Source organism: Gouania willdenowi, chromosome 5 (genome assembly GCF_900634775.1).
Source record: "Gouania willdenowi chromosome 5, fGouWil2.1, whole genome shotgun sequence".
Taxonomy (NCBI): domain Eukaryota; kingdom Metazoa; phylum Chordata; class Actinopteri; order Blenniiformes; family Gobiesocidae; genus Gouania; species Gouania willdenowi.
Genome location: NC_041048.1, coordinates 265838 through 290710, shown reverse-complemented (window position 1 = coordinate 290710; position 24873 = coordinate 265838). Strand labels below are relative to the sequence as shown.

At 38.1% G+C, this 24873-nt stretch overlaps 1 protein-coding gene across 1 annotated transcript in view; it reads left to right on the top strand.

The window, feature by feature from the left end:
- ctsa (cathepsin A) overlaps window positions 1-24873 on the top strand; it is a 35889-nt gene that overhangs the window by 6353 nt on the left and 4663 nt on the right. Inside the window, exons 3-10 of the mRNA XM_028445929.1 lie at window positions 4696-4807; window positions 6223-6273; window positions 6361-6447; window positions 6538-6693; window positions 12574-12750; window positions 20580-20665; window positions 20725-20803; window positions 20860-20999. Coding sequence (XP_028301730.1) covers window positions 4696-4807; window positions 6223-6273; window positions 6361-6447; window positions 6538-6693; window positions 12574-12750; window positions 20580-20665; window positions 20725-20803; window positions 20860-20999 — 888 coding nt within the window. The remainder of the gene's footprint in view (window positions 1-4695; window positions 4808-6222; window positions 6274-6360; window positions 6448-6537; window positions 6694-12573; window positions 12751-20579; window positions 20666-20724; window positions 20804-20859; window positions 21000-24873) is intronic.

The window sequence follows — 24873 nt, the reverse complement described above, 5'->3', positions numbered from 1 at the left end:
ATTCATTTTTTTTCCCAAACACATTTATACTAGTTCACTGTAAATAAACACAGTAAATAAACTTTGGCATGAATAGACAATATCAGTTTATATCTGCGGCATTAAACACGACTCTTGTTTTCCTTTAATTTTTTATTTTTATTTTCTTTTTTAAACAACATTGTCCAACAACACTTTCCTCTCTCCAAATCAACAACTGGACATCATCAGGGTGGACCACCCTCAGTCCTGAGGAGGGATTATTTTGCCCTTGAGAAGAGAAGGAGAAATCATTCAGTTCCATTTGTGATCCCCACATGGACGAACACTACCACAGATCTAACAGGGGCTCCAACGTCAACGTTTCTATTCTTTAAATCTGAGAGGTAGTCTAACCTCACGCCCCCTAGAGGTCAATGTCCGGGAGTATTAGGCTGAAGTGGAGACCTCGAGGCGGGGTCTGACGATGGCAGGCTCCGTGACGGCTCCTGTGGACTCGCCACCATCACAGCTGGAGAACCGCAGTCCAGCTGTGGTGTGACAGGAACAGCACGCTGTTGTTGCTCCACTGGATTGTACATCTCTGGGACAGCCTGAAGGTGTCACTGTTGCATTGTCCATTTCATCACGTAGGATCTCGGCTCTTTAGACCTACTGATGGCAGGTGTGTTCCAACCTTTGTCACCATCGAGCTTCACCCTGACGTTCTGACCTGGGTGCAGCTCAGGAAGAGGACGAGCTGAATATCTGCGGTTGTGAAATAATCTATAAGCTTTCTTAGCCGCTGCATCCTTCTCGTAGACAAGATCTCGATTGGCAGGCTGTGGTAACAGTGATTTTTCAAGTGCTGGGACAGTAGTGCAAATTTGTTGTCCTGTCATCAGTTGAACCGGGCTCACACCAGTTGCTTCAATTGATGTAGAACAATAACACATCAAGGCTAGGCAGAGGTCAGGCTGTTTGAGGATGTGTCTAGCTGTTTGGACAGCTCTCTCAGCGGCACCATTGCTCTGTGGATAATGGGGACTGGAGGTTATGTGAGCGAACCTATACTTCTGTTTAAAGTCCTAGAAATGGCTGATGTGAACTGTGTTGCATTGTCGGTTACCATTTCTAATGGGAATCCCCAACTCACCTGTCTACTTGTAGTGGTCGTGAGAGAAGCAATTTCAATATCTTTTGAAAAATAGTCCACTACATTGAGGAAACTGTTACACTCCAGCCCACACAGATCCTTTGCCAGGGGGTTAGGGTTAGGGTTAGGGTTAGGGAAGTCATCACCACTGGTTAGGTAGGGTAATGTGTTTTCTCGATGAGACCCCCCGGGGGAGTTCGAGGACTCCCCCAGTTAGATAGGGAATCAAAGGCAGGCACGGGCCGACGCATGTTATTCGTGTTCCTCTCGTCATTGTGTCACACATCAAAAGGTTTTGTGAATTTGTATCAGTGGGTGAGGTGTCTGTGCAGTGTTGTGACTGTATGACAGGCGTCAGAGTGAGAGGAGGATGGATGCATCCGGCCCACTTTGTGTCTGATTGGACAAACCCGTTGTAACTTGGAGATATGTGTGTGTAATGGAATGAGGGATCATAGAACTGTAGCTGAGGGACAGAAGCAGGAGCCTGTCTGGGCTTCACCACATCTGGGTCTGTGTGGACCTCGTCTCAGTTTCCAGTCTCCCCATTGCCTGTGGTGAGGAATGGGATGGAGATGGAAGTGGTTGGTGTGTTCTTGTTTGTTTTATTCTGGGTTTTATTCTAGGTTTAGGTGTTAACCTTATCTTTAGAATTGTTGTAATTTGAGAGGAGGGGGGGGGGGGTTGGTTTAGGATTTAGGTTCTGTAAAGGTGGGGGGGGGGGGGGGGGGGGGGGGGGGGGGGCGCCATTTTGTTTTCGGAAGTTATTTTGTTGTTATTAGGGTTAGAGTTTGGGTTTTTAGGTTTAGGGTTAGGTCTAAATATAGAACCTTGAATTTGCCTAAGGAGTGGAGGCGGTAGCGGTTAGGTTTAGTGTTAGGGATCATGTCCAGTTGTAGAATGATATTTAAAGAGGTTTGGGGTTAGGTTTAGGGTTAGGTTTAGGATTGGGTTTTAGGTTTAGGATTTTAGGGTTAGATATAGAACCTCGAATTTGGCCAGCGAATGGAGGCGGTAGCGGTTAGGTTTAGTGTAAAGGATCATGTCCAGTTGTAGGATAATATTTAAAGAGGTTTATGGTTAGTTAAGGGCTTAATTGTGTTTTTCTTAAGTTTTGGAGGTAAGTTTCCAGAGGAGAGTGCAGGATTGGATGGACGGACTTAATCCTCCTCAACCCTGTGCCTGTGTGGGCAGCGTCTCCATCCTTTCACCTGCCTTTTAGTTTGGTTAAGGTCTTAATTGTGTTTTTAAGTTTTGGAGGTAAGTTTCCAGAGGAGAGTGCAGGATTGGATGGACGGACTTAATCCTCCTCAACCCTGTGCCTGTGTGGGCAGCGTCTCCATCCTTTCACCTGCCTTTTAGTTTGGTTAAGGTCTTAATTGTGTTTTTAAGTTTTGGAGGTAAGTTTCCAGAGGAGAGTGCAGGATTGGATGGACGGACTTAATCCTCCTCAACCCTGTGCCTGTGTGGGCAGCGTCTCCATCCTTTCACCTGCCTTTTAGTTTGGTTAAGGTCTTAATTGTGTTTTTAAGTTTTGGAGGTAAGTTTCCAGAGGAGAGTGCAGGATTGGATGGACGGACTTAATCCTCCTCAACCCTGTGCCTGTGTGGGCAGCGTCTCCATCCTTTCACCTACCTTTTAGTTTGGTTAAGGACTTAATTGTGTTTAGGGTTAGGGTTAGGGTTAGGGTTAGGGTTAGGGTTAGGGACTGGAGGTTATGTGAGCGAACCTATACTTCTGTTTAAAGTCCTAGAAATGGCTGATGTGAACTGTGTTGCATTGTCGGTTACCATTTCTAATGGGAATCCCCAACTCACCTGTCTACTTGTAGTGGTCGTGAGAGAAGCAATTTCAATATCTTTTGAAAAATAGTCCACTACATTGAGGAAACTGTTACACTCCAGCCCACACAGATCCTTTGCCAGGGGGTTAGGGTTAGGGTTAGGGTTAGGGAAGTCATCACCACTGGTTAGGGTTAGGGTTAGGGTTAGGGTTACGGTTAGGGAAGTCATCACCACTGGTTAGGGTTAGGGTTAGGGTTAGGGTTAGGGTTAGGGTTAGGGTTAGGGAAGTCATCACCACTGGTTCACTTCTCTGCGTAGGTTTCTGCCCTGCACAAAAATCACATGACCACACTTTCTTGGTGATCTAGGCCCCAATGCTGGGCCACCAGACTGTCAGCCTGGCACGCTCTCGACACTTGGTTAGTCCCTGGTGACCTTCATGCAGCTGGTTTAAAACATTGTCTCTGAGTGCTATGGGAATTACAATACAGTATTGGTACAGTACTAGACCATTGACAGTGCATCTGTCACCACCAGCTGTTTACCTGGGACGTGCTCAACGCTGACATCAAACCGCATTAGGTGCATTAGCAGCTTCCGACACCTTACTGGGGTTTTGTCAAGGTCATATGTGTTAATCAATGGCACCAAAGGTTTATGGTCTGTTTGAAGGCGGACCCTGCCCATTCCCTGAATGTAGCGGGCTAAACACTTGCAGGCCCACACACAAGCCAAGCACTCCTTCTCAATCTGAGAACATCTTTTTTCTGCATCTGTCAGAGTGTGAGAACAGAAGGTGATGACCCACAGCTCTCCTTCATGATCCTAAAGAAGGGCAGCTGCTGGGTCCGCGCTGACCACGGTTTGTCGGCATGCATTGTAGTAACATAGTGCTGGTTCTGCCATCAATGCTGCTTTTACTTTGCTGAATGCCTGCTCCTGAGCCTCACCCCAAAACTATGCATGCTCATGATTGGTTGTAATATAGTGCATAGGCCAGGAAGGTATTTTCCCACATAGTTTATCATTCCTAGCACCTAGCGAAGCTGCTCCACATTTGTAGGGATGGGTAGTTTGGTGATAGCCTCCACCTTGCTAACATCAGGTTTCACCCCTTCTGCATTGATCATGTGCCTGAAGAATTGTAGTTCAGTCTGTGACACTTTGTTAAGTTTTAGACCTGAGGCTTTAATTGTGCGTAGCATCACTTCCAGGAGACGGTCGTGTTCCTCCTTATCTGACCCATAGACGAGGATGTCGTCCATCACAACGACGACCCCCTCCAGGCCTGTGAGCAGCGTGCTCATCAGCCATTGGAAAATCTCAGGCACTCAAGTAATTCCAAATGGTAAACATTTGAAACAAAATCTACCCATGGGACCCATTCACTGTTAGCTTTACGTCCCAATCAGTGTCTGAGTCTGGTTCTTCAATGACATTTGCCTTTCACTCAGTTACAGCTCCAAGGAAAAGCCCTCCGATGAAAAATTAACCATCCTCAGAATCTACTGCAGCCTCAGTCCTGACTTCTTTTAGCATTTTGGTTTTACATACAACTTCAAAATGTCCCATCTTGTTGCACTTCCTGTATCTTTTATTGCGGGCAGGACAGCTCTCCTTTTTATCATGCATCCTATTGCGTCGTTGGCAGTTTGTTTGTGTGTGCACGGCTACCCCCCCCCCCCCCCAAATTTTGTTGTACCTTTTACAGGGCAATGAAAATAAAAGGCTTTTCTATTCTATTCTATTCTAAAATAAAAGTGTTGCTGACCTGTGTGTGTGTGTGTGTGTGTGTAGGTTTGTCCAGTCCCAGTCCAGTCCGACCTCTGACCCCCTGGTGCTGTGGTTAAACGGTGGTCCAGGCTGCAGCTCATTGGACGGACTGCTGACTGAACATGGGCCCTTCCTGGTAAGTGACCTTTGACCTGAGCTGTTATCAAATATAAAGTGTGTGTGTGTGTGTATGTGTGTGTGTGTGTGTGTGTGTGTGTGTGTGACAGCTGTGTATATAAAATGTTTATCTGTGACATTAGCACATAAACTTTTACTAAATGTTACTTTAGTAAAAGTAAAAAACTGGGATTAAGTTCACGGCAAGTCAAGGCTGGAGAGAGTATTTTTTACTAAAACTCAGAAGCTCCAGCTGCAGGGTTTGGGTGGGAGGAGCTCCAGGATCTAAGCTGTTTTGATTCCAGTTGGTAGATGACCTGGCCTAAACTCTGCAGATCTCTGTGGATTGTGGAGCTGTTAGAAGGAAGGAGCTGAGACCAGATGAAGAGGAATCTTCTGGACTTAGAAGTTTGAACTTTGATCCAAACTTTGCTTTGGACATGGCTAAAATAGATTAATGCTTTTACCCTGAAGCACAGCAAAGTTCTGAAGAACAAAAAGGCTGTTAGTGCGGAGACAATATGATAAGGTTAAAGCATTCCTTTTCCCTCCTATCTCCTTTCCTATCCACTTTTCCTTAACCCCGTGGATGACGCCAGGTCCTTCAACATCTGCAGAAAAACACTGAGGATGTTTAATGAGTCAGTGGTGGTGAGTGTGGTCCTCTCCGCTGTTGTTTGCTGAGGGAACAGACTGAGGGTCACAGACACCTACAGACTCTATAGACTCATCCACAAGGTCAGTGACGTTGTGGATTAAACTGGACTCTATGACAGTGGTGACAGAGAGGAGGAGCCTGTCTAAGGTGAAGACCGTTTTCGTCAATGAGTCCCACCCACTCCATGATGTGCTGGTCAGTCACAGAAGAACCTTCAGAACCTTCAGCACCTTTAGAACCTTTAGAACCTTCAGCACCAGGCTGATCCAACCACGGTGCTCCACAGAACGTCACAGGAAATCATTCCTGCCTGTGAAGATCAAACTGTATAATTCATCACTGTAACCTCACAGCTTGATTGTTGTAAATATCTAAATCATATTTGTATTATTATTAGTATCATTATATGTCTTACTTTATTTTTTACTACTGTAATGTGTGTGTATTTGATCCTTATTTTACTTAATTATACACTTATTTAACGTTTATTCATTCTTTTGTCTTTGTTAAACGTTTTATTCTTTTATTTGTGATACTTTCTTGAGCGACAAAATCTATTTCCCCCTGGAATTAATAAAGGAATTCTGATTGTAATCATACGTAGAATCATATTTTATTATCATATATGCTTTCAACCCTGCTACGCTATTCCAAATTCACACACATAAATTAAGCTGAGTTATAAAAATCTGAAAAAACTTTTTCCTAATCCTGATAAACTCATCATATGAACCAGAGGAACAGTGATTAGGTCACATGACCTGTTTGTGTTTCAGGTGCAGGAGGATGGAGCGTCGCTGCAGTACAACACCTACTCCTGGAACAAGGTCATCATCATATACACAATCATAAAACAAAATGTGCAGGGGTGGAGCTTCCTGTGAGCTATGCTCTGATTGGTTGTTTGTGATCAGGTGGCTAACATGCTGTATCTGGAGTCTCCAGTGGGCGTCGGCTTCTCCTACTCTGATGATCAGAGATACAAAACCAACGACACAGAGGTGTGTGTTTATTAGATTTACCTTTATTATGTACAGAGATCAACAGTATAGTGTGTGTGTGTTTCTAACTGAGTGTGTGTATGTCTGCAGGTGTCGTTGAACAACTTCCTGGCTCTGAAGGACTTCCTGCGGCTGTTCCCAGAGTTCAGCAGTAACCCCCTTTTTCTGAGTGGAGAAAGTTACGCTGGGATTTATGTTCCTACGCTGGCTGAGAGAGTGATGGAGGACCCCAGCCTCAACCTGCAGGTTAGTTAGTTAGCACCACTAACCAACTAACTAACTAACTAACTAACTAACTAACTAACTAACTAACTAACTAACTAACTAACCCTAACCCAGGTTAGTTAGTTAGCACCACTAACCAACTAACTAACTAACTAACTAACTAACTAACTAACCCTAACCCAGGTTAGTTAGTTAGCACCACTAACCAATTAACTAACTAACTAACTAACTAACTAACTAACTAACTAACTAACTAACTAACCCTTACCTTCAGATTCAACCTGCAGGTTAGTTAGTTAGCACCACTAACCTATTAACTAACCAACCAACTAACCAACTAACCAACTATCCAACTAACCAACTAACTAACTAACTAACTAACTAACTAACTAACTAACTAACTAACTAACTAACTAACCCAGGTTAGTTCGTTAGCACCACTAACTAACTAACTAACTAACTAACTAACTAACTAACTAACTAACTAACTAACCTTTACCTTCAGATTCAACCTGCAGGTTAGTTAGTTAGCACCACTAACCTATTAACTAACCAACCAACCAACTAACCAACTAACCAACTAACCAATTAACCAACTAACCAACTAACTAACCCTTACCTTCAGATAAGAGATTACTGATATGTGGAGACTTCAATATAAACATTTTAAATCCTTTAAAAAATACACACATTGAAGACTTTACTAATTACATGTACACAAATGGATTAAAACCTCTCATAACGAAACCAACCAGAATTAATAAACACAGCTCAACACTGATAGACAACATCTTCACAAACATACAAAACACAGATGTAAAGAGTGGTATATTAATAAATGACATCTCTGATCATTTACCAATATTTATGATACTAAACACAAAAGAGAAGAAGAACCGTGAAAATCATAACACACAGACATACAGGAGACTGGAAGGAGAAAAACAACTAGAAAACTTTAAACAACAGATAAAAAGACAGACGTGGGAGAGTGTCTTCAAGGAAGAAGATGTAGATACAGCGTATGACACATTTACAGACACAATAACGACAATATACGATAAATGCTGCCCTTTGAAACACATAACAACCAAAAGTAAAATAAACAATGTACCATGGATTAATAAGAAAATAGCCAACGTATGCAAAAAGAAAAACATATTATATAAAAAATATATAACAGAAAAAACATTAAAAGCAGAAGTACATTACAAAAAATACAGAAACAAAGTTAATAATTTACTAAGAGAAAAAAAAAGAGAATATTATGAAAAACAATTAAAGAGAATAAAAACAAAAACAAAAAATTGTGGGAAATAATAAATAACATAACCATGCGCAAATGCAAAGAAAAAAATGCAGATCATTTTATAATAAACAATGTAAAAGAATACAATAAAAACATAATAGCACAAGAACTCAACAGTTTTTTCATAAATACTGGAAAAAACACAGAGAAAGGAATAAATAAACACCCAACACTTAAATGGAACCATTATGACAATGAGAAGAAAGACATTGATAAGTACCTTGTACTTGAAGAAGTAACAGAAGCAGAGATGGACAGAATAATCACTACCTGTACCTCAAAAAAATCCAGAGACGTTAATAATCTAACTATGAGTCTAATAAAAACCATAACAGCTGAAATAACCCCGCCATTAACACATATAAGTAATCTATCATTTAAGAATGGTGTTTTCCCAGAAAAGATGAAAATTGCAAAAATCAGACCGATTTACAAGGTTGGAGAAAAATGTAATTTCACTAATTATCGACTTATATCAATATTACCACAATTATCAAAAATTCTGGAAAAACTGTTTATGAACAGACTCGACAAATTTATAGAAGACAATAATATACTACATGAAGGACAATATGGATTTAGAAAAGGACGTTCAACAGCAATGGCTATAATTGACATCACGGAGAATATAAGAGAAGCATTAGAAAAAAAACTATTTGTATTCGGAATTTTTCTGGACCTAAAAAAAGCCTTTGACACAATTAATCATGATATTCTAGAAGAAAAACTTCAAAATTACGGAATAAAGTACAACGCCTTAAAATGGATTAAAGGCTATATGACAAATAGGAAACAATATGTTGACTTTGAAGGACACACATCAAAATGCCAAACCATACAATGTGGTGTTCCACAGGGTTCAATTTTAGGGCCAAAACTGTTCATTTTATACATAAACGACATTTTCAAAGTCACAAATTGCCTCAAACTAACGTTGTTTGCAGACGATACAACCATTCTATGCTCAGGCAAAGACATTAAAACTCTAATAGAGTCAACAAATGAGGAACTATTAAAAATTCAGACATGTTAGATGTAAATAAACTAGTCCTAAATGTCAGTAAAACAAAATTCATCAATTTCGGAAAGAGAAAAATAACAGGAGATATAAGACTGAAAATGAACAAGGAAATAATAGAAGAAGTAAAAGAATATAGGGTACTAGGAGTGTGGATGGACGACAAGCTGACCTGGAAAAAACATATAAAAATAGTTAAAAACAAAGTTGCCAAAAGCAGTTACATCCTATGGAAGCTTCAACAAATCCTACAAACCAAATCACTTAAAACAATCTATTCTTCACTCATAGCATCGCACCTAAATTACTGCTCCGAAATATGGGGTAATAACTACAAAACGTATCTTGAACCACTATTTAAACAACAAAAAAAAGCTATAAGAATTTTACATAAAGTACCACACAACACACACACAAACGATTTATTTGAGAAGTCAAAATACCTAAAACTGCAAGAAATAATACACTACAACACACAAATACATGCATTTAGGGCTTCATCAGAAAAATTACCACATCAAATACAAAAACGTTTCACATACAATCAAAATCCCTATGAATTCAGACATAATAATGTGTTTAGACCAAACAGGATCATATCAAACGTTGGCAAACATAGTACTGTGTATAGAGCCATGAACCTCTGGAATAACCTTGACACAGAGACACAACAGTCAGATAATCTGAAACAATTTAAGGAGAAAACGAGGAGGACATTTCTACATGCATACAGATCTTAAGTCAACTCTTCATTGAACGCTACAGAACTTCACGTTTGGAGAGTTGGAGGAACGTAAACAACGACTGGAAAAGAAAGCCCGAGGAAATACGGAGGAAAAGGACAGAGAGGAGGAGTAACAACAGGAACAATGACTGCAGACGAGAACACATCACAAAAAAAAGGACAAAAAACAAAAAAAAAAAAAAAGGGAAGAAACGAGGTTGGATGTAAAATTATCTGTGTTCAAATTAGGGGACGGATCTAGAAAAGCATAATGCTTTTTTCCGTCGCCCTTTCCGGCATGAAAAAGGACAAAAAAAGGACAAAAAAGAAAAAAAAAAACAATGATGTGATTTTGCTCTGAATGTCAAATGAATTACTGTGAATGCAACCATGTGGGAAATGAACTGAATAAATAAATAAAAATAAAAATTCAACCTGCAGGTTAGTTAGTTAGCACCACTAACCTATTAACTAACCAACCAACTAACCAACTATCCAACTAACCAACTAACTAACTAACTAACTAACTAACTAACTAACTAACTAACTAACTAACTAACTAATAAACTAACTAACTAACTAACTAACTAACTAACTAACCCTTACCTTCAGATTCAACCTGCAGGTTAGTTAGTTAGCACCACTAACCTATTAACTAACCTTTTAACTAACCAACCAAATAACCAACCAACTAACTAACTAACTAACTAACTAACTAACTAACTAACTAACTAACTAACTAACTAACTAACTAACTAACTAACTCTTACCTTCAGATTCAACCTGCAGGTTAGTTAGTTAGCACCACTAACCTATTAACTAACTAACCAACTAACCAACTAACTAACTAACTAACTAACTAACCCTTACCTTCAGATTCAACCTGCAGGTTAGTTAGTTAGCACCACTAACCTATTAACTAACCAACGAACTAACCAACTAACCAATTAACCAACTAACTAACTAACTAACTAACTAACTAACTAACTAACTAACTAACTAACTAACCCTTACCTTCAGATTCAACCTGCAGGTTAGTTAGTTAGCACCACTAACCTATTAACTAACCTATTAACTAACCAACTAACTAACTAACTAACTAACTAACTAACTAACTAACTAACTAACTAACTAACCCTTACCTTCAGATTCAACCTGCAGGTTAGTTAGTTAGCACCACTAACCTATTAACTAACCAACTAACTAACTAACTAACTAACTAACTAACTAACTAACTAACTAACTAACTAACTAACTAACTAACCCTTACCTTCAGATTCAACCTGCAGGTTAGTTAGTTAGCACCACTAACCTATTAACTAACCAACCAACTAACTAACTAACTAACTAACTAACTAACTAACTAACTAACTAACTAACTAACTAACTAACTAACTAACTAACTAACCCTTACCTTCAGATTCAACCTGCAGGTTAGTTAGTTAGCACCACTAACCTATTAACTAACTAACCAACTAACTAACTAACTAACTAACCCTTACCTTCAGATTCAACCTGCAGGTTAGTTAGTTAGCACCACTAACCTATTAACTAACCAACGAACTAACCAACTAACCAATTAACTAACTAACTAACTAACTAACTAACTAACTAACTAACTAACTAACTAACTAACTAACTAACTAACTAACCCTTACCTTCAGATTCAACCTGCAGGTTAGTTAGTTAGCACCACTAACCTATTAACTAACCAACCAACTAACCAACTAACCAACTAACTAACTAACTAACTAACTAACTAACTAACCAACCCTTACCTTCAGATTCAACCTGCAGGTTAGTTAGTTAGCACCACTAACCTATTAACTAACCTATTAACTAACCAACCAACTAACTAACTAACTAACTAACTAACTAACTAACTAACTAACTAACTAACTAACTAACCCTTACCTTCAGATTCAACCTGCAGGTTAGTTAGTTAGCACCACTAACCTATTAACTAACCAACCAACTAACCAACTAACTAACTAACTAACTAACTAACTAACTAACTAACTAACTAACTAACTAACTAACCCTTACCTTCAGATTCAACCTGCAGGTTAGTTAGTTAGCACCACTAACCTATTAACTAACCAACCAACTAACCAACTAACTAACTAACTAACTAACTAACTAACTAACCCTTACCTTCAGATTCAACCTGCAGGTTAGTTAGTTAGCACCACTAACCTATTAACTAACCAACCAACTAACCAACTAACCAACTAACTAACTAACTAACTAACTAACTAACTAACTAACTAACTAACTAACTAACTAACTAACTAACTAACTAACTAACCCTTACCTTCAGATTCAACCTGCAGGTTAGTTAGTTAGCACCACTAACCTATTAACTAACTAACTAACTAACTAACTAACTAACTAACTAACTAACTAACTAACTAACTAACTAACTAACTAACTAACTAACTAACTAACCCTTACCTTCAGATTCAACCTGCAGGTTAGTTAGTTAGCACCACTAACCTATTAACTAACCAACCAACTAACCAACTAACTAACTAACTAACCAACCCAACTCTGACATGTGAACAACATGTGACTGACTCACATTAGGCAGATAAAAATATATAAAAACTGTGTAAAGAATTTAACGCATCAACTATGTAGAAACGTACGTATGTACGTACGTACGCACATACGCCACCTCAGGACTAGACGTGAAACACACATTTCACTACTTTTTCTGAACATGAGGATTTTGATGTACGTATGTTTTGTACATGAGGCCCCTGGTCAGAGTTTGTGAATGTATAGACACGCCTCCAAGCAGATGGATGTCCTCATGACATGTGTGCGTGTGTATGTGTGTGTGTGTAGGGCGTTGCCGTGGGTAACGGGCTGTCCTCCTACCAGTTGAATGATAACTCCCTGGTGTACTACTCATACTACCATGGTCTACTGGGGGCTGAGCTGTGGGACAGGCTGCAGTTATTCTGCTGCTCCACCAGGGGGTGCAACTTCTACAACAACCAGGACATCAACTGTACAGATAGCGTGAGTCTGACATCACACACACACACACACACACACACCACTCTGAAATTATAGTATATATAGGTAATAGTGTCCAGCAGCTAGAGTACATGTATAAAACAGTTAAAGTTAATAATTATTTAAAATGACTAAAACCAAATTATAAAAACTAAGTATACTATAATTAGATTAAAGTGCAGTGTGTACTTATATGATCAGTTGATCATTATTCTAATGAATGTCTAATGGCAGCTGTAGGAGCCATAATGTAGGATATGTGTGACACTGTGTTTGGTTGCTGTGGTAATGCACAGGAGGCGGGGTCACATGACAGGTGGTAGAGGGCGGCTATTTCAAAAGGTGTGTATTTCCCGCTGTCGTATGAGAGAGGAGAGCTGGTATCCGTATTTTTGGTTGAACGCTTTGCTTCGTTCACTTTGCTTGGTCTCGATCACAGGCTCCTTCATGTGGACACGAACTGTGTTTTTTTAAATCACCAAAATCCCATTTCAAGACACTTCAAGACAAGTGTGCTTCATCGCCATGGCAACAGACCATCCCTTTCCTCTCAAGCAACAAGTCTGCTTTGGTGTCACAACATTTGTCAACAAAAAAGTATTTAATGAAAGCAATCGCTCACAATACTCGCCACAAACGAGCCAGGACAACGTGTGTCTGTGCCATAAAGACGCTGTGCACAGCGTCACATCCACACGGGTTAGCTTCCTGTTTGTGTGTGCGTCTGTGCTCTATGTGGATACGCACACGCTTTGACTGATGCCTGTACTGTAGATTAAATAATGCGATACTTTGGAGATGTTGCTTTATTGAAATGAACTGCTGTGTTCATCACACACTGTGGATGCATTTCAATATATTTGATTCAGAAAAGTCAGAATGAGTCAAACAAGTGGTGACATTTGAAATAGAGTCTGTGAAAAGGAGAGAAAGCAGATGAAAAGGCTTTGGTGAATAAGGTGGAAAAACTGCAAAATGACCACAAAGGTTTTGTGAATAAAATATAAAGAATAATAAAATGAATGAGCTCATGAAACACAAAGACATTTAAAGAATGTCTGGAGAACTTAAATAAACTTTGTAAATATGCTAATAATGCTCATGATTAATTGTTGCCACTACTGCCACAAGAGGAATTTGATAAACAAGTTGAATGGTTGTCAAGTGTAATGAAATATACTGAAACATTTAAAAATGAAACAAGTAATGTTTATATATATTTATATATTTATATATATATATATATATATATATATATATATATATATATACATAGCACAGACAGAGAAGTCACAAGGTGCTTCACAAATGACAATAGAAATACAAAGTACGCCACATCATCACTTGGAACAATAACGTTGTCGTGGAGAAGTGGGTGAAGAATACGGTCCGCAGCATCGGCTAGCGGCTAATGGGTAAAGCTAACACAAACCGCGGTGTGAAATGACCGACTTGGAACTGATTCTGAGTGAACTGAGAGGATTTTACCAAGAGAACAAAGAGCAGCTTGAGAAAATAACAGAATAAATCAGAAAGGTGAATGTCTGAGGTGGAGAGACGAGTCGAGAAAGCAGAGGAACGGATCCTAAACATGGAGGAGGTTATCACGGCCATGCTAAAGCTGCACACCCGCATGGAGGACAAGCTGCTGGACTTGGAGGGTGTGAGAATATAAGACTATACGAGGTACCGGAGGGAGCCGAGAAGGAATCCACAACGGTTTCCTCATTAGTGGTGAATTTACTCCGTGAGGGTCTCGGACTGAAGGACGTCATGCCCGACCTACAGATTGAACAAGCACATAGGTGGACTGAGCCGCCACGCTCCATTATAGTGAAGTTTCTGAGTTTCTACTCCACAAAACATGGCAGAGGAAGGGGTTTACGTTAAGGTGCACAATGACTATCCATCTCTGATACTAAAAAAACACAGAGGTCCACAAAGTGCTGAAGGACAATAAACTTCAGTTCCACACCCTCGTTCCTGTCAGACTGCACGTGAGACACGACGATGGAACCAAAACCAATGAAAGCGTAGAGGAGGCATCAGAGGACCTGCTGAAGAGAGGCTACACAGTGACAACCATCACACCTCCAGGGACGCTCATGGAGCAGGTGCAGCAGATGTCATGGACGAGGGTGGACCAACGAGCAAAGAGAGGCATAACCGGGCAGGATTCAAACTACAGAGAGAAGCTACGGGCCTTCAGAAGACCATCACTGGACCCCTCCAGGACCTAAAGGATTTAACCCTCGGCTTGAGGACGGCAAAGATACAGAGCCTTGTGAAAGTTTTCGTCCCCCTTGACCTTTTCAACCTTTTGCCACATTTCAGCTTCAAACATAAAGATATAAAACTGTAATTTTTTGTGAAGAATCAACAACAAGTGGGACACAATCATGAAGTGAACTGAAATTTATTGGATATTTCAAACATTTTTAACAAATAAAAAACTGAAAAATTGGGTGTGTAAAATTATTCATCACCTTAAGTTAATACTTTGTAGCTCCACCTTTTACTGTGATAACTACTGTAAGTCACATGGTGTTTGTTTCTATCAGTTTTACACATTGACAGACTGGAATATTTGCTCATTCCTCCTTGTAAAACATCTGGAGCTCAGTGACGTTGGATGGACAGCGTTTGTTAACAGCAGTTTTCAGTTGTTTCCACAGATTCTGGATTGGATTCAGGTCTGGACTTTGACTTGGTCCTTCTAACACCTGGAGATGTTTATTTGTGAACCACTGTATCCATTGTAGATGTAGCTTCATGTTTTGGATCATTGTCCCAGTCTCAGGTCTTTTTCAGACTCCATCAGGTTTTCTTCCAGAATGGTCCTGTATTTGGCTCCACCCATCTTCCATCAATTTTAACCATCTTCCCTGTCCCTGCTGAAGAAAAGCAGCCCAAACCATGATGCTGCCACCACCATGTTTGACAGTGGGGATGGTGTGTTCAGGGTGATGAGCTGTGTTGCGTTTACGCCAAACATAACGTTTTGCATTGTTGCCAAAAAGTTCTATTTTGGTTTTGTCCACCAGAGCACCTTCTTCCACATGTTTGGTGTTTCTCCAGGTGGCTTGTGGCAAACTTTAAACGACACTTTTTATGGATATCTTTAAGAAATGGCTTTCTTCTTGCCACTCTTCCATAAAGGCCAGAGTTGTGCAGTATACGACTGATTGTTGTCCTGTGGACAGAGTCTCCACCTCAGCTGTACATTTCTACAGTTCATCCAGAGATCATGGGCCTCTTGGCAGCATCTCTGATCAGTTTCTCCTTGTATGAGCTGAAAGTTTAGAGGGTCTTTGTAGATTTGCAGTGGTCTGATACTCCTTCCATTTTAATATTATCCCTTGCACAGTGCTCCTTGGGATGTTTAAAGCTTGGGAAATCTTTTTGTATCCAAATCCAGCTTTAAACTTCTCCACAACAGTATCTCTGACCTGCCTGGTGTGTTCCTTGGTCTTCATGATGCTCTCTGTGCTTTAAACTGACCTCTGACGATCACATTTATGGATTCTATTTATCATCATTAGTCATTTAGGTCAACGTTGGATCATTCAGAGGTCCTCACTGACCTTTTGGAGAGAGTTTGCTGCACTGAAAGTAAAGGGATGAATAATTTTACAAGCCCAATTTTTCAGTTTTTTATTTGTTAAAAATGTTTGAAATATCCAATAAATTTCAGTTCACTTCATGATTGTGTCCCACTTGTTGTTGATTCTTCACAAAAAATTACAGTTTTATATCTTTATGTTTGAAGGATGAAATGTGGCAAAAGGTCGAAAAGTTCAAGGAGGACGAAAACTTTCACAAGGCTCTGTAAGTGGAGATTTATTAAGCAATAATCTGATTCATTTGGGACTATTCTCTTTTTTCCACCATGCGGCTGCTACAGGTCAGGGCCACTCCCACCACACTGAGGAGGTGGAGTTTAGCTCCTCCAGGCAGTGACTGCTGCTTCTACAAATACATCATTGATTTAACACAAAGTCTAGGGATTTAGTTATATGCTGGAGATTTGAATAATTAATTAAATTCTAATGTGAAACATGAAATCTGATGCTAAAAACATACATAAAGGAATTATGTGGATGCAGGAAGTGAGAATTATGGACACTCACAATGTCTACTCGTGCATTGAATACTTTATGCTTTTCTTAGGGTGGATAACTGTGAAATAGGAGCCCGTATTATTTCAGATCATGGCTCAGTATGTACAGTATGTCACTAAAACTAAATAAGAAGAAGAAGTCGACTCTCTGGAGACTAAACTCAAACATTCCTAACAACCCAGTTATTAAAGATAAATTAAAAACGAAATGAAATTATACTTGGATAATAACGACAATGAGGAAGTAACACCACCCATTGTCTGGGACGCTTTAAAAACAGTGATTAGGGCCAAAATAAAAGTTATCTCTTCGTATGAGAAGAAAACTAGAGAAGAAAAACTTTAGAAAACGATTTAAAGAGATTGTAGAATAAATGTGACATTAAAAGGTTAAAAAAAGAAATGTTCACTAAATAACATTATTATGAGACAGTGTAAAATCACTGAAACTTCTATCACATAAGTTAAGAAAACAACAAGCAGATACAACTATACATAAAATAAGGAACTCAGCAACTAATAAAATAAAAACAAGCCCAGAAAAAATATAATATTATAAAATACTCTATTCCTAACCTCAGCAGTGACAACCAGATTGATGTATTTCTTGTCCCAATAAATTCAACAGGGTTTTGGAAAAAAAAGGACATAACAACAAAAACAGGAAACACTGATATTAGGTTTGGATGTAGAGAAAGCTTTTGATTCAGTGAGGTGGACATTTTTATTTAAAGTTCTTTTCATAAAACTATAACTTTTACAGCACTTTACAACAAACCAACAGTTAGAATTTGAATCATTGGTGATTAAACCAACTCATTCATTCTGGAAAGAGGAACAAGACATAGAACGTGTGAGTCAGATGATTGGACAGAGGTCAGATATTAAACAGTAACTATGACATCAGGGAACAGAAACTGTCCCTATTTGATGATGATTTATTGATAAGCATCACAAACCTACACAGACGCTGACGAAGCTGCTTGAAGAATTCAGTTTAATTTTGGGTTATAAATGTAATATCAACAAAACTCAAATATTCAAATGTAATTATGCTCCTCTATCAACAATTAGCACTGTAAACAATTAGAAATAGGAATATTTGGGTCTTTTTACTAAAGACATCTTGAAACTATATGACCTCAATTACTGCCTGTTCAATTCAAGGATAAAGTCTGACATAAATCAATGAAAATTAATTTATTACCATTTTAAGTTTAAGCTCCAGAATAGAGTCAATCAGGATGAATGATGTTGTACCTCTTTCAGTATTTACCAGTTCTAGTTCCATCTAAGCAGTTTATAGAGTGGGAAAGATTAATAGTGACGTATCTGTGGCAGGAAAAAGGGCCAGAATTAAAGTTAAGACGCTGCAGTTAAGAAAAGAAAATGGTGGAATGGGTCTCCCCTGCTTACAGTAGTACCAGCATACAGCCCGCTTAGAGCGTCTGTGTTCACCAACATACACTTCAGCATGAAGGATGTATAAGGCACTGGGATCAAAGGGATCCTATAGCAACACCAAACTACAGTCAGAACAGACTCAATAACAGGTGTTTTTCTGAAATCCTGGTTGGAAACATTTAAAAGGTTTGGGGTTAAAGAAACATCCAAAATGATGAGGTGGTGTGTCTACTGCAGGTATGTGCTCAGCCAGCCATCTGCTCGACTCCAATTTATGTGGTCATATTGGCTCAATTATAGTATTAGTATTAATCGTGCATCTCTTTTTGGCATAAAGGAGTCTATGGAGTCCCTTTTTAGTGACAAACAAACTTTTCCTCCCCCTTTGGTTTGCCCGTGCGACTCACCTGACTACTTGTTGCTAACCCTAACCCTAACTCAAGTTCCTGGCAAAAAGAGGAGGCAGAGGAAACAAGGGTGTCGGTCCGGCGTCCAAGTTAAACGCAGACGGGCTCCACGTTTAGGAATTGACGCCTTGGATCACCAGGTCAGATGTATATGAATGATTCCCGTTTTTGGTGTGCGCTGCAGCTGCAACGTGTACTCATTGTTGTCTTCCCGGGTCATCTCGGCCGGTTCTCTGGAGCCAGTGTGTAATTGTTGGGATGCATTGCCTCCATGCCGTCCCATGTTTACACCTGTCAACAATCATCTGAGACCACGTGACTGTATTGTGTCTTTGACCAATCCCGCTGTGTCCAGCTGACACGAAGATCATGACGTCACCCTTGATTCGGCTTGGTCTACTGAATGCCGTTCTATAGCGAATAAATCTTTCTCCCTGAATGAACTTTTTACCAGAAAAAATGTTTTTCACAAAGACATGGCAGAAAGAAGGTGAGTTTATTCATCTAATTGCGCTCTGTCCTGATGGCTGCTCAGTCTTTGAAGGCCCCGCCCCTCTCGTTGCGGAGGAGGTCTTGCTGTGGTATATAGGGACAGTTTTACCTGTAAAGTGATGGACATTCAAGTCTTTCCTTCTTTTGAATTACACATGTTTCAGGTTGGTTCATCTAGGTCTGTCGTCTCACTGGACCTGCTGCTGCCTTTTTAAAGGATTTGAGTGACTATCGACCCTCTGACGTCTGTAGTCATGAAGTCCTTTGAGAGGCTGGTACTGAGCCACCTGAGGGACATCACAGGACCCCTGCTGGACCCCCTACAGTTTGCCTATCGGGCAAACAGGTCGGTGGAGGATGTAGTCAACATGGGACTGAACTACATCCTGCAACACCTCCACTCCCCAGGGACCTACGCTAGGATCCTGTTTGTGGATTTCAGCTCTGCGTTCAACACCATCATCCACCAGAAACTCACCCAGCTCACACTGCCCGCCTCCACCTGTCAGTGGATCACCAACTTCCTGACTGACAGGAAGCAACATGTAAGGCTGGGAAGCATCACATCCAGCACCCGGTCACTCAGCACTGGCGCCCCCCAGGGGTGTGTTCTCTCCCTCCACTGCTATTCTCCCTCTACACCAATGATACTGCACCTCAGGGGACCCCTCTGTGAAACTCCTGAAGTTCGCAGACGAACTCGGTTTCATCACCTCACACCCTGGTCACATTCTGTTTAAGCTCCTCCCTTCCAGCAGACGTTACAGATCACTGTACGCCAAAACAACCCGTCATAAGAACAGTTTCTTCCCCCAGGCTGTGACTGATCAACGCTAAACAGTCAAACAGTGTCTGACCTGTTTCTGTGAAATAACTAAACTGTGACTGTACATATACATATATTATTTAATTAATTTCTTTCATCTATCGTTATGTGAATACTGAAAAAGATCATTACCTCATGTTTACTTCATCATCCTTTTGCATGACTCACCACTGCACTATTATTCTATTATAATATTTATTCTTCTACACATTAGTCTTTAATTACTGTTTATTTTTAGTGTAATGTTATTATTTAATGTTTACATTGTTCAGAGAGAAACCGTTCAAGTCAAGTTCCTTGTGTGTTTAACATACATGACCAATAAAGATGATTCTGGTTCCTGGTTCATCTGGTTCTTCTGGTTCTTGGTTTCTGGTTCCTCTGATTCCTCTGGTTTTTCTCATTCCTCTGTTTTTTGTGGTTCCTCTGGTTCCTGGTTCCTCTGGTTCCTGGTTCATCTGATTCCTGGTTTCTGGTTTTCTGGTTTCTGGTTTCTGGTTTCTCTGGTTCCTGGTTCCTTTGGTTCCTGGTTCCTCCGGTTCCTGGATCCTCTGGTTCCTGATGTGACTGTGTCTTCTTGCAGATCTCGGAGGTCCAGGACATCGTGTACCGTTCTGGTCTGAATGTGTACAACCTTTACGCTCCGTGTTCAGGTGGAGTCAACCACAGGTGAGCGCTGACCTTTGACCTTTTTGGGAAGCATGTACTGACTGTTGATTTGTTCCCAGTGTGGAAGGAGGTCAGTTGATCATCAGAGACCTGGGAAACCTGTTCAGGAACCATCCGAGGAATCACCAGTGGAACCAGGTCAGTCACCTGAGTGTGAGGGCCAATTAACGGCCTCTAACTCTGTCCGTCCACAGAAGCTGAAGGCTGTGATTGGTTCACTTCGTTTGGACCTGCCCTGCACTAACTCCACCCCCTCCACCCTCTACCTCAACAACCCATTGGTCAGAAAGTCTCTGAACATCGACCGCCTCAGTCTGCCCTGGACCATCTGCAGGTAGCAGTGAAACCAGTATAACTAATAGATAGATAGATAGATAGATAGATAGATAGATAGATAGATAGATAGATAGATACTTTATTCATCTCCAAGAGAAATTCACAGTTCCAGCAGCTTACAGGTATGGGAACACAGGGGCATGCAGGGAAAGTACAATGTAAAAATTAAAAATTTAAAACAGTGCAAAAAAAGTACTAAGGTAAAATATGATGGTATAAAAACGAAATACAGTATAGTGTCTGCCAGTCCAGTTCAAGTGCAGTTGTGCAGATGACAGTGTGCAATGTACAAACTGCGTAATGGTCAGTTTGTACATACTTAGAGTCCAACTTGTAGATGTGTGTGTGTGTGTGTGTGATAAAGTGCGTGTGTGACAGAGGGTGCATGGTGTGATTAGCATTAAGTCCAGTGTTCTATGGTTGATTTTATCGCCCCCCCCCCCCAGAGTTGTTAAAGAGCCGCATGATGTGGGGGAGGAACGATTTCCTCAGTCTGTCAGTGAAGCTGCTCCTCTGCCTGGAGATGGCGCTGTGCAGTGGATGGTGTGGATTGTCTATGATGGACAGTAGCCTGTTCAGAGTCCGTTTCTCTGCCACAGATGTATAACCAGTATAACTAATATAACCAGTATAACCAGTATAACTAATATAACCAGTATAACTAATATAACAAGTATAACTAATATAACCGGTATAACTAATATAACCAGTATAACCAGTATAACTAATATAACCAGTATAACCAGTATAACCAGTATAACCAGTATAACCAGTATGAACAGTATAACCAGTATAACCAGTATAACTAATATAACCAGTATAACTACTATAACCAGTATAACCAGTATAACTAATATAACCAGTATAACTTCTATAACCAGTATAACCAGTATAACCAGTATAACTAGTATAACTGATATAACTAATATAACCAGTATACCTAATATAACCAGTATAACCAGTATAACTGATATAACTAATATAACCAGTATAACCAGTATGAACAGTATAACTAATATAACCAGTATAACCAGTATAACCAGTATAACCAGTATGAACAGTATAACCAGTATAACCAGTATAACTAGTATAACTAATATAACCAGTGTAACTACTATAACCAGTATAACTAATATAACCAGTATAACTGATATAACTAATATAACCAGTATAACCAGTATGAACAGTATAACCAGTATAACTAGTATAACTAATATAACCAGTATAACTACTATAACCAGTATAACTAATATAACCAGTATAACCAGTATAACTGATATAACTAATATAACAAGTATAACCAGTATAACTAATATAACTAATATAACCAGTATAACTAATATAACAAGTATAACCAATATAACCAGTATAACTAATATAACCAGTATAACTAATATAACCAGTATAACTAATATAACCATTATAACCAGTATAACTAATATAACTAATATAACTAATATAACTACTACTATAACTAATATAACTACTACTATAACTAATATAACTACTACTATAACTAATATAACTACTACTATAACTAATATAACCAGTATAACTAATATAACTAATATAACCAGTATAACTAATATAACCAGTATAACTAATATAACTAATATAACTAATATAACCAGTATAACTAATATAACTAATATAACTAATATAACCAATATAACCAATATAACTAATATAACTAATATAACCAATATAACCAGTATAACTAATATAACTAATATAACCAGTATAACTAATATAACTAATATAACCAGTATAACTAATATAACTAATATAACCAGTATACTAATATAACCAGTTATAACTAATATAACTAATATAACTAATATAACTAATATAACCAATATAACTAATATAACCAATATAACCAGTATAACTAATATAACTAATATAACCAGTATAACTAATATAACTAATATAACTAATATAACCAATATAACCAGTATAACTAATATAACTAATATAACCAGTATAACTAATATAACTAATATAACCAGTATAACTAATATAACTAATATAACCAGTATAACTAATATAACTAATATAACCAGTATAACTAATATAACTAATATAACTAATATAACTAATATAACTAATATAACCATTATAACCAGTATAACTAATATAACTAATATAACTAATATAACCATTATAACCAGTATAACTAATATAACTAATATAACTAATATAACTAATATAACCAGTATAACTAATATAACTAATATAACTAATATAACCAGTATAACTAATATAACCAGTATAACTAATATAACTAATATAACCAGTATAACTAATATAACTAATATAACCAGTATAACTAATATAACTAATATAACCAGTATAACTAATATAACTAATATAACCAGTATAACTAATATAACCAGTATAACTAATATAACTAATATAACTAATATAACCAATATAACTAATATAACCAATATAACCAGTATAACTAATATAACTAATATAACTAATATAACCAGTATAACTAATATAACTAATATAACTAATATAACTAATATAACCATTATAACCAGTATAACTAATATAACTAATATAACTAATATAACTAATATAACCATTATAACCAGTATAACTAATATAACTAATATAACTAATATAACTAATATAACCAGTATAACTAATATAACTAATATAACTAATATAACCAGTATAACTAATATAACTAATATAACCAGTATAACTAATATAACCAGTATAACTAATATAACTAATATAACCAGTATAACTAATATAACTAATATAACCAGTATAACTAATATAACCAGTATAACTAATATAACTAATATAACTAATATAACTAATATAACCAGTATAACTAATATAACTAATATAACTAATATAACCAATATAACCAGTATAACTAATATAACTAATAACCAGTATATAACTATATAAACTATACTATATAACCATTATAACCAGTATAACTAATATAACTAATATAACTAATATAACCATTATAACCAGTATAACTAATATAACTAATATAACTAATATAACTAATATAACCAGTATAACTAATATAACTAATATAACCAGTATAACTAATATAACTAATATAACCAGTATAACTAATATAACTAATATAACCAGCAGGGTTCTCGCCAGTGTTGTTGAGCGTTGTAATGTTGTTAACAACCAAGATAAAGTTATCTCTGTTGTGCTGTCAGTGCTGTAAGAAATGAGTGTTTTATAGAATTCATATAGTTTCTTTATAAAGACTAAAAAACATATAAAAAGACAATATTTGAGCAATGAAAGAAAGAAGGTGGTTTATTAGGAATATTTTCCACTGAAAAGTTAGAACAGATACACAATAATCTGACTTTACTCATTATGACTGCAATAGAACTAATAGAAGATATTTTTTTAAGTGTGTCCTAAAAATCAGAAAATGGATCCTGTACTGTTGGATCACATTATTCTAACTTCACTTTTTAACTTTACAATAACTATTTATTTCATTTATTTTTCTGTCAGACCTCTGGTTGTTTTGTAATAATAATAAATCCTGCTGTGGAATTTCTGTCAGAGGTTTGATTTAAACAGATTATTGGAGTTATGTTTTTTTAAATTATAGTTTATTGTTTACCAGAGGTTTATTCCATGAAACAGGTTATGTTCAAACTCTGAGTATGTTACCATGGTAACATTGTCCCTGAACTAAACCTGGTCACTGACAGGTTTTATCAAAGAAACCCTGGGTTTCTACCTGGCTCCGCCCACCTGAACACTTTAATAAACCTTAACACTTTTCTCTGAACACATTAGTGACATCACACACCACAGACGTGTTCACATCATTACTAATGTTATGCTGCTTTATGTTTTGTGCT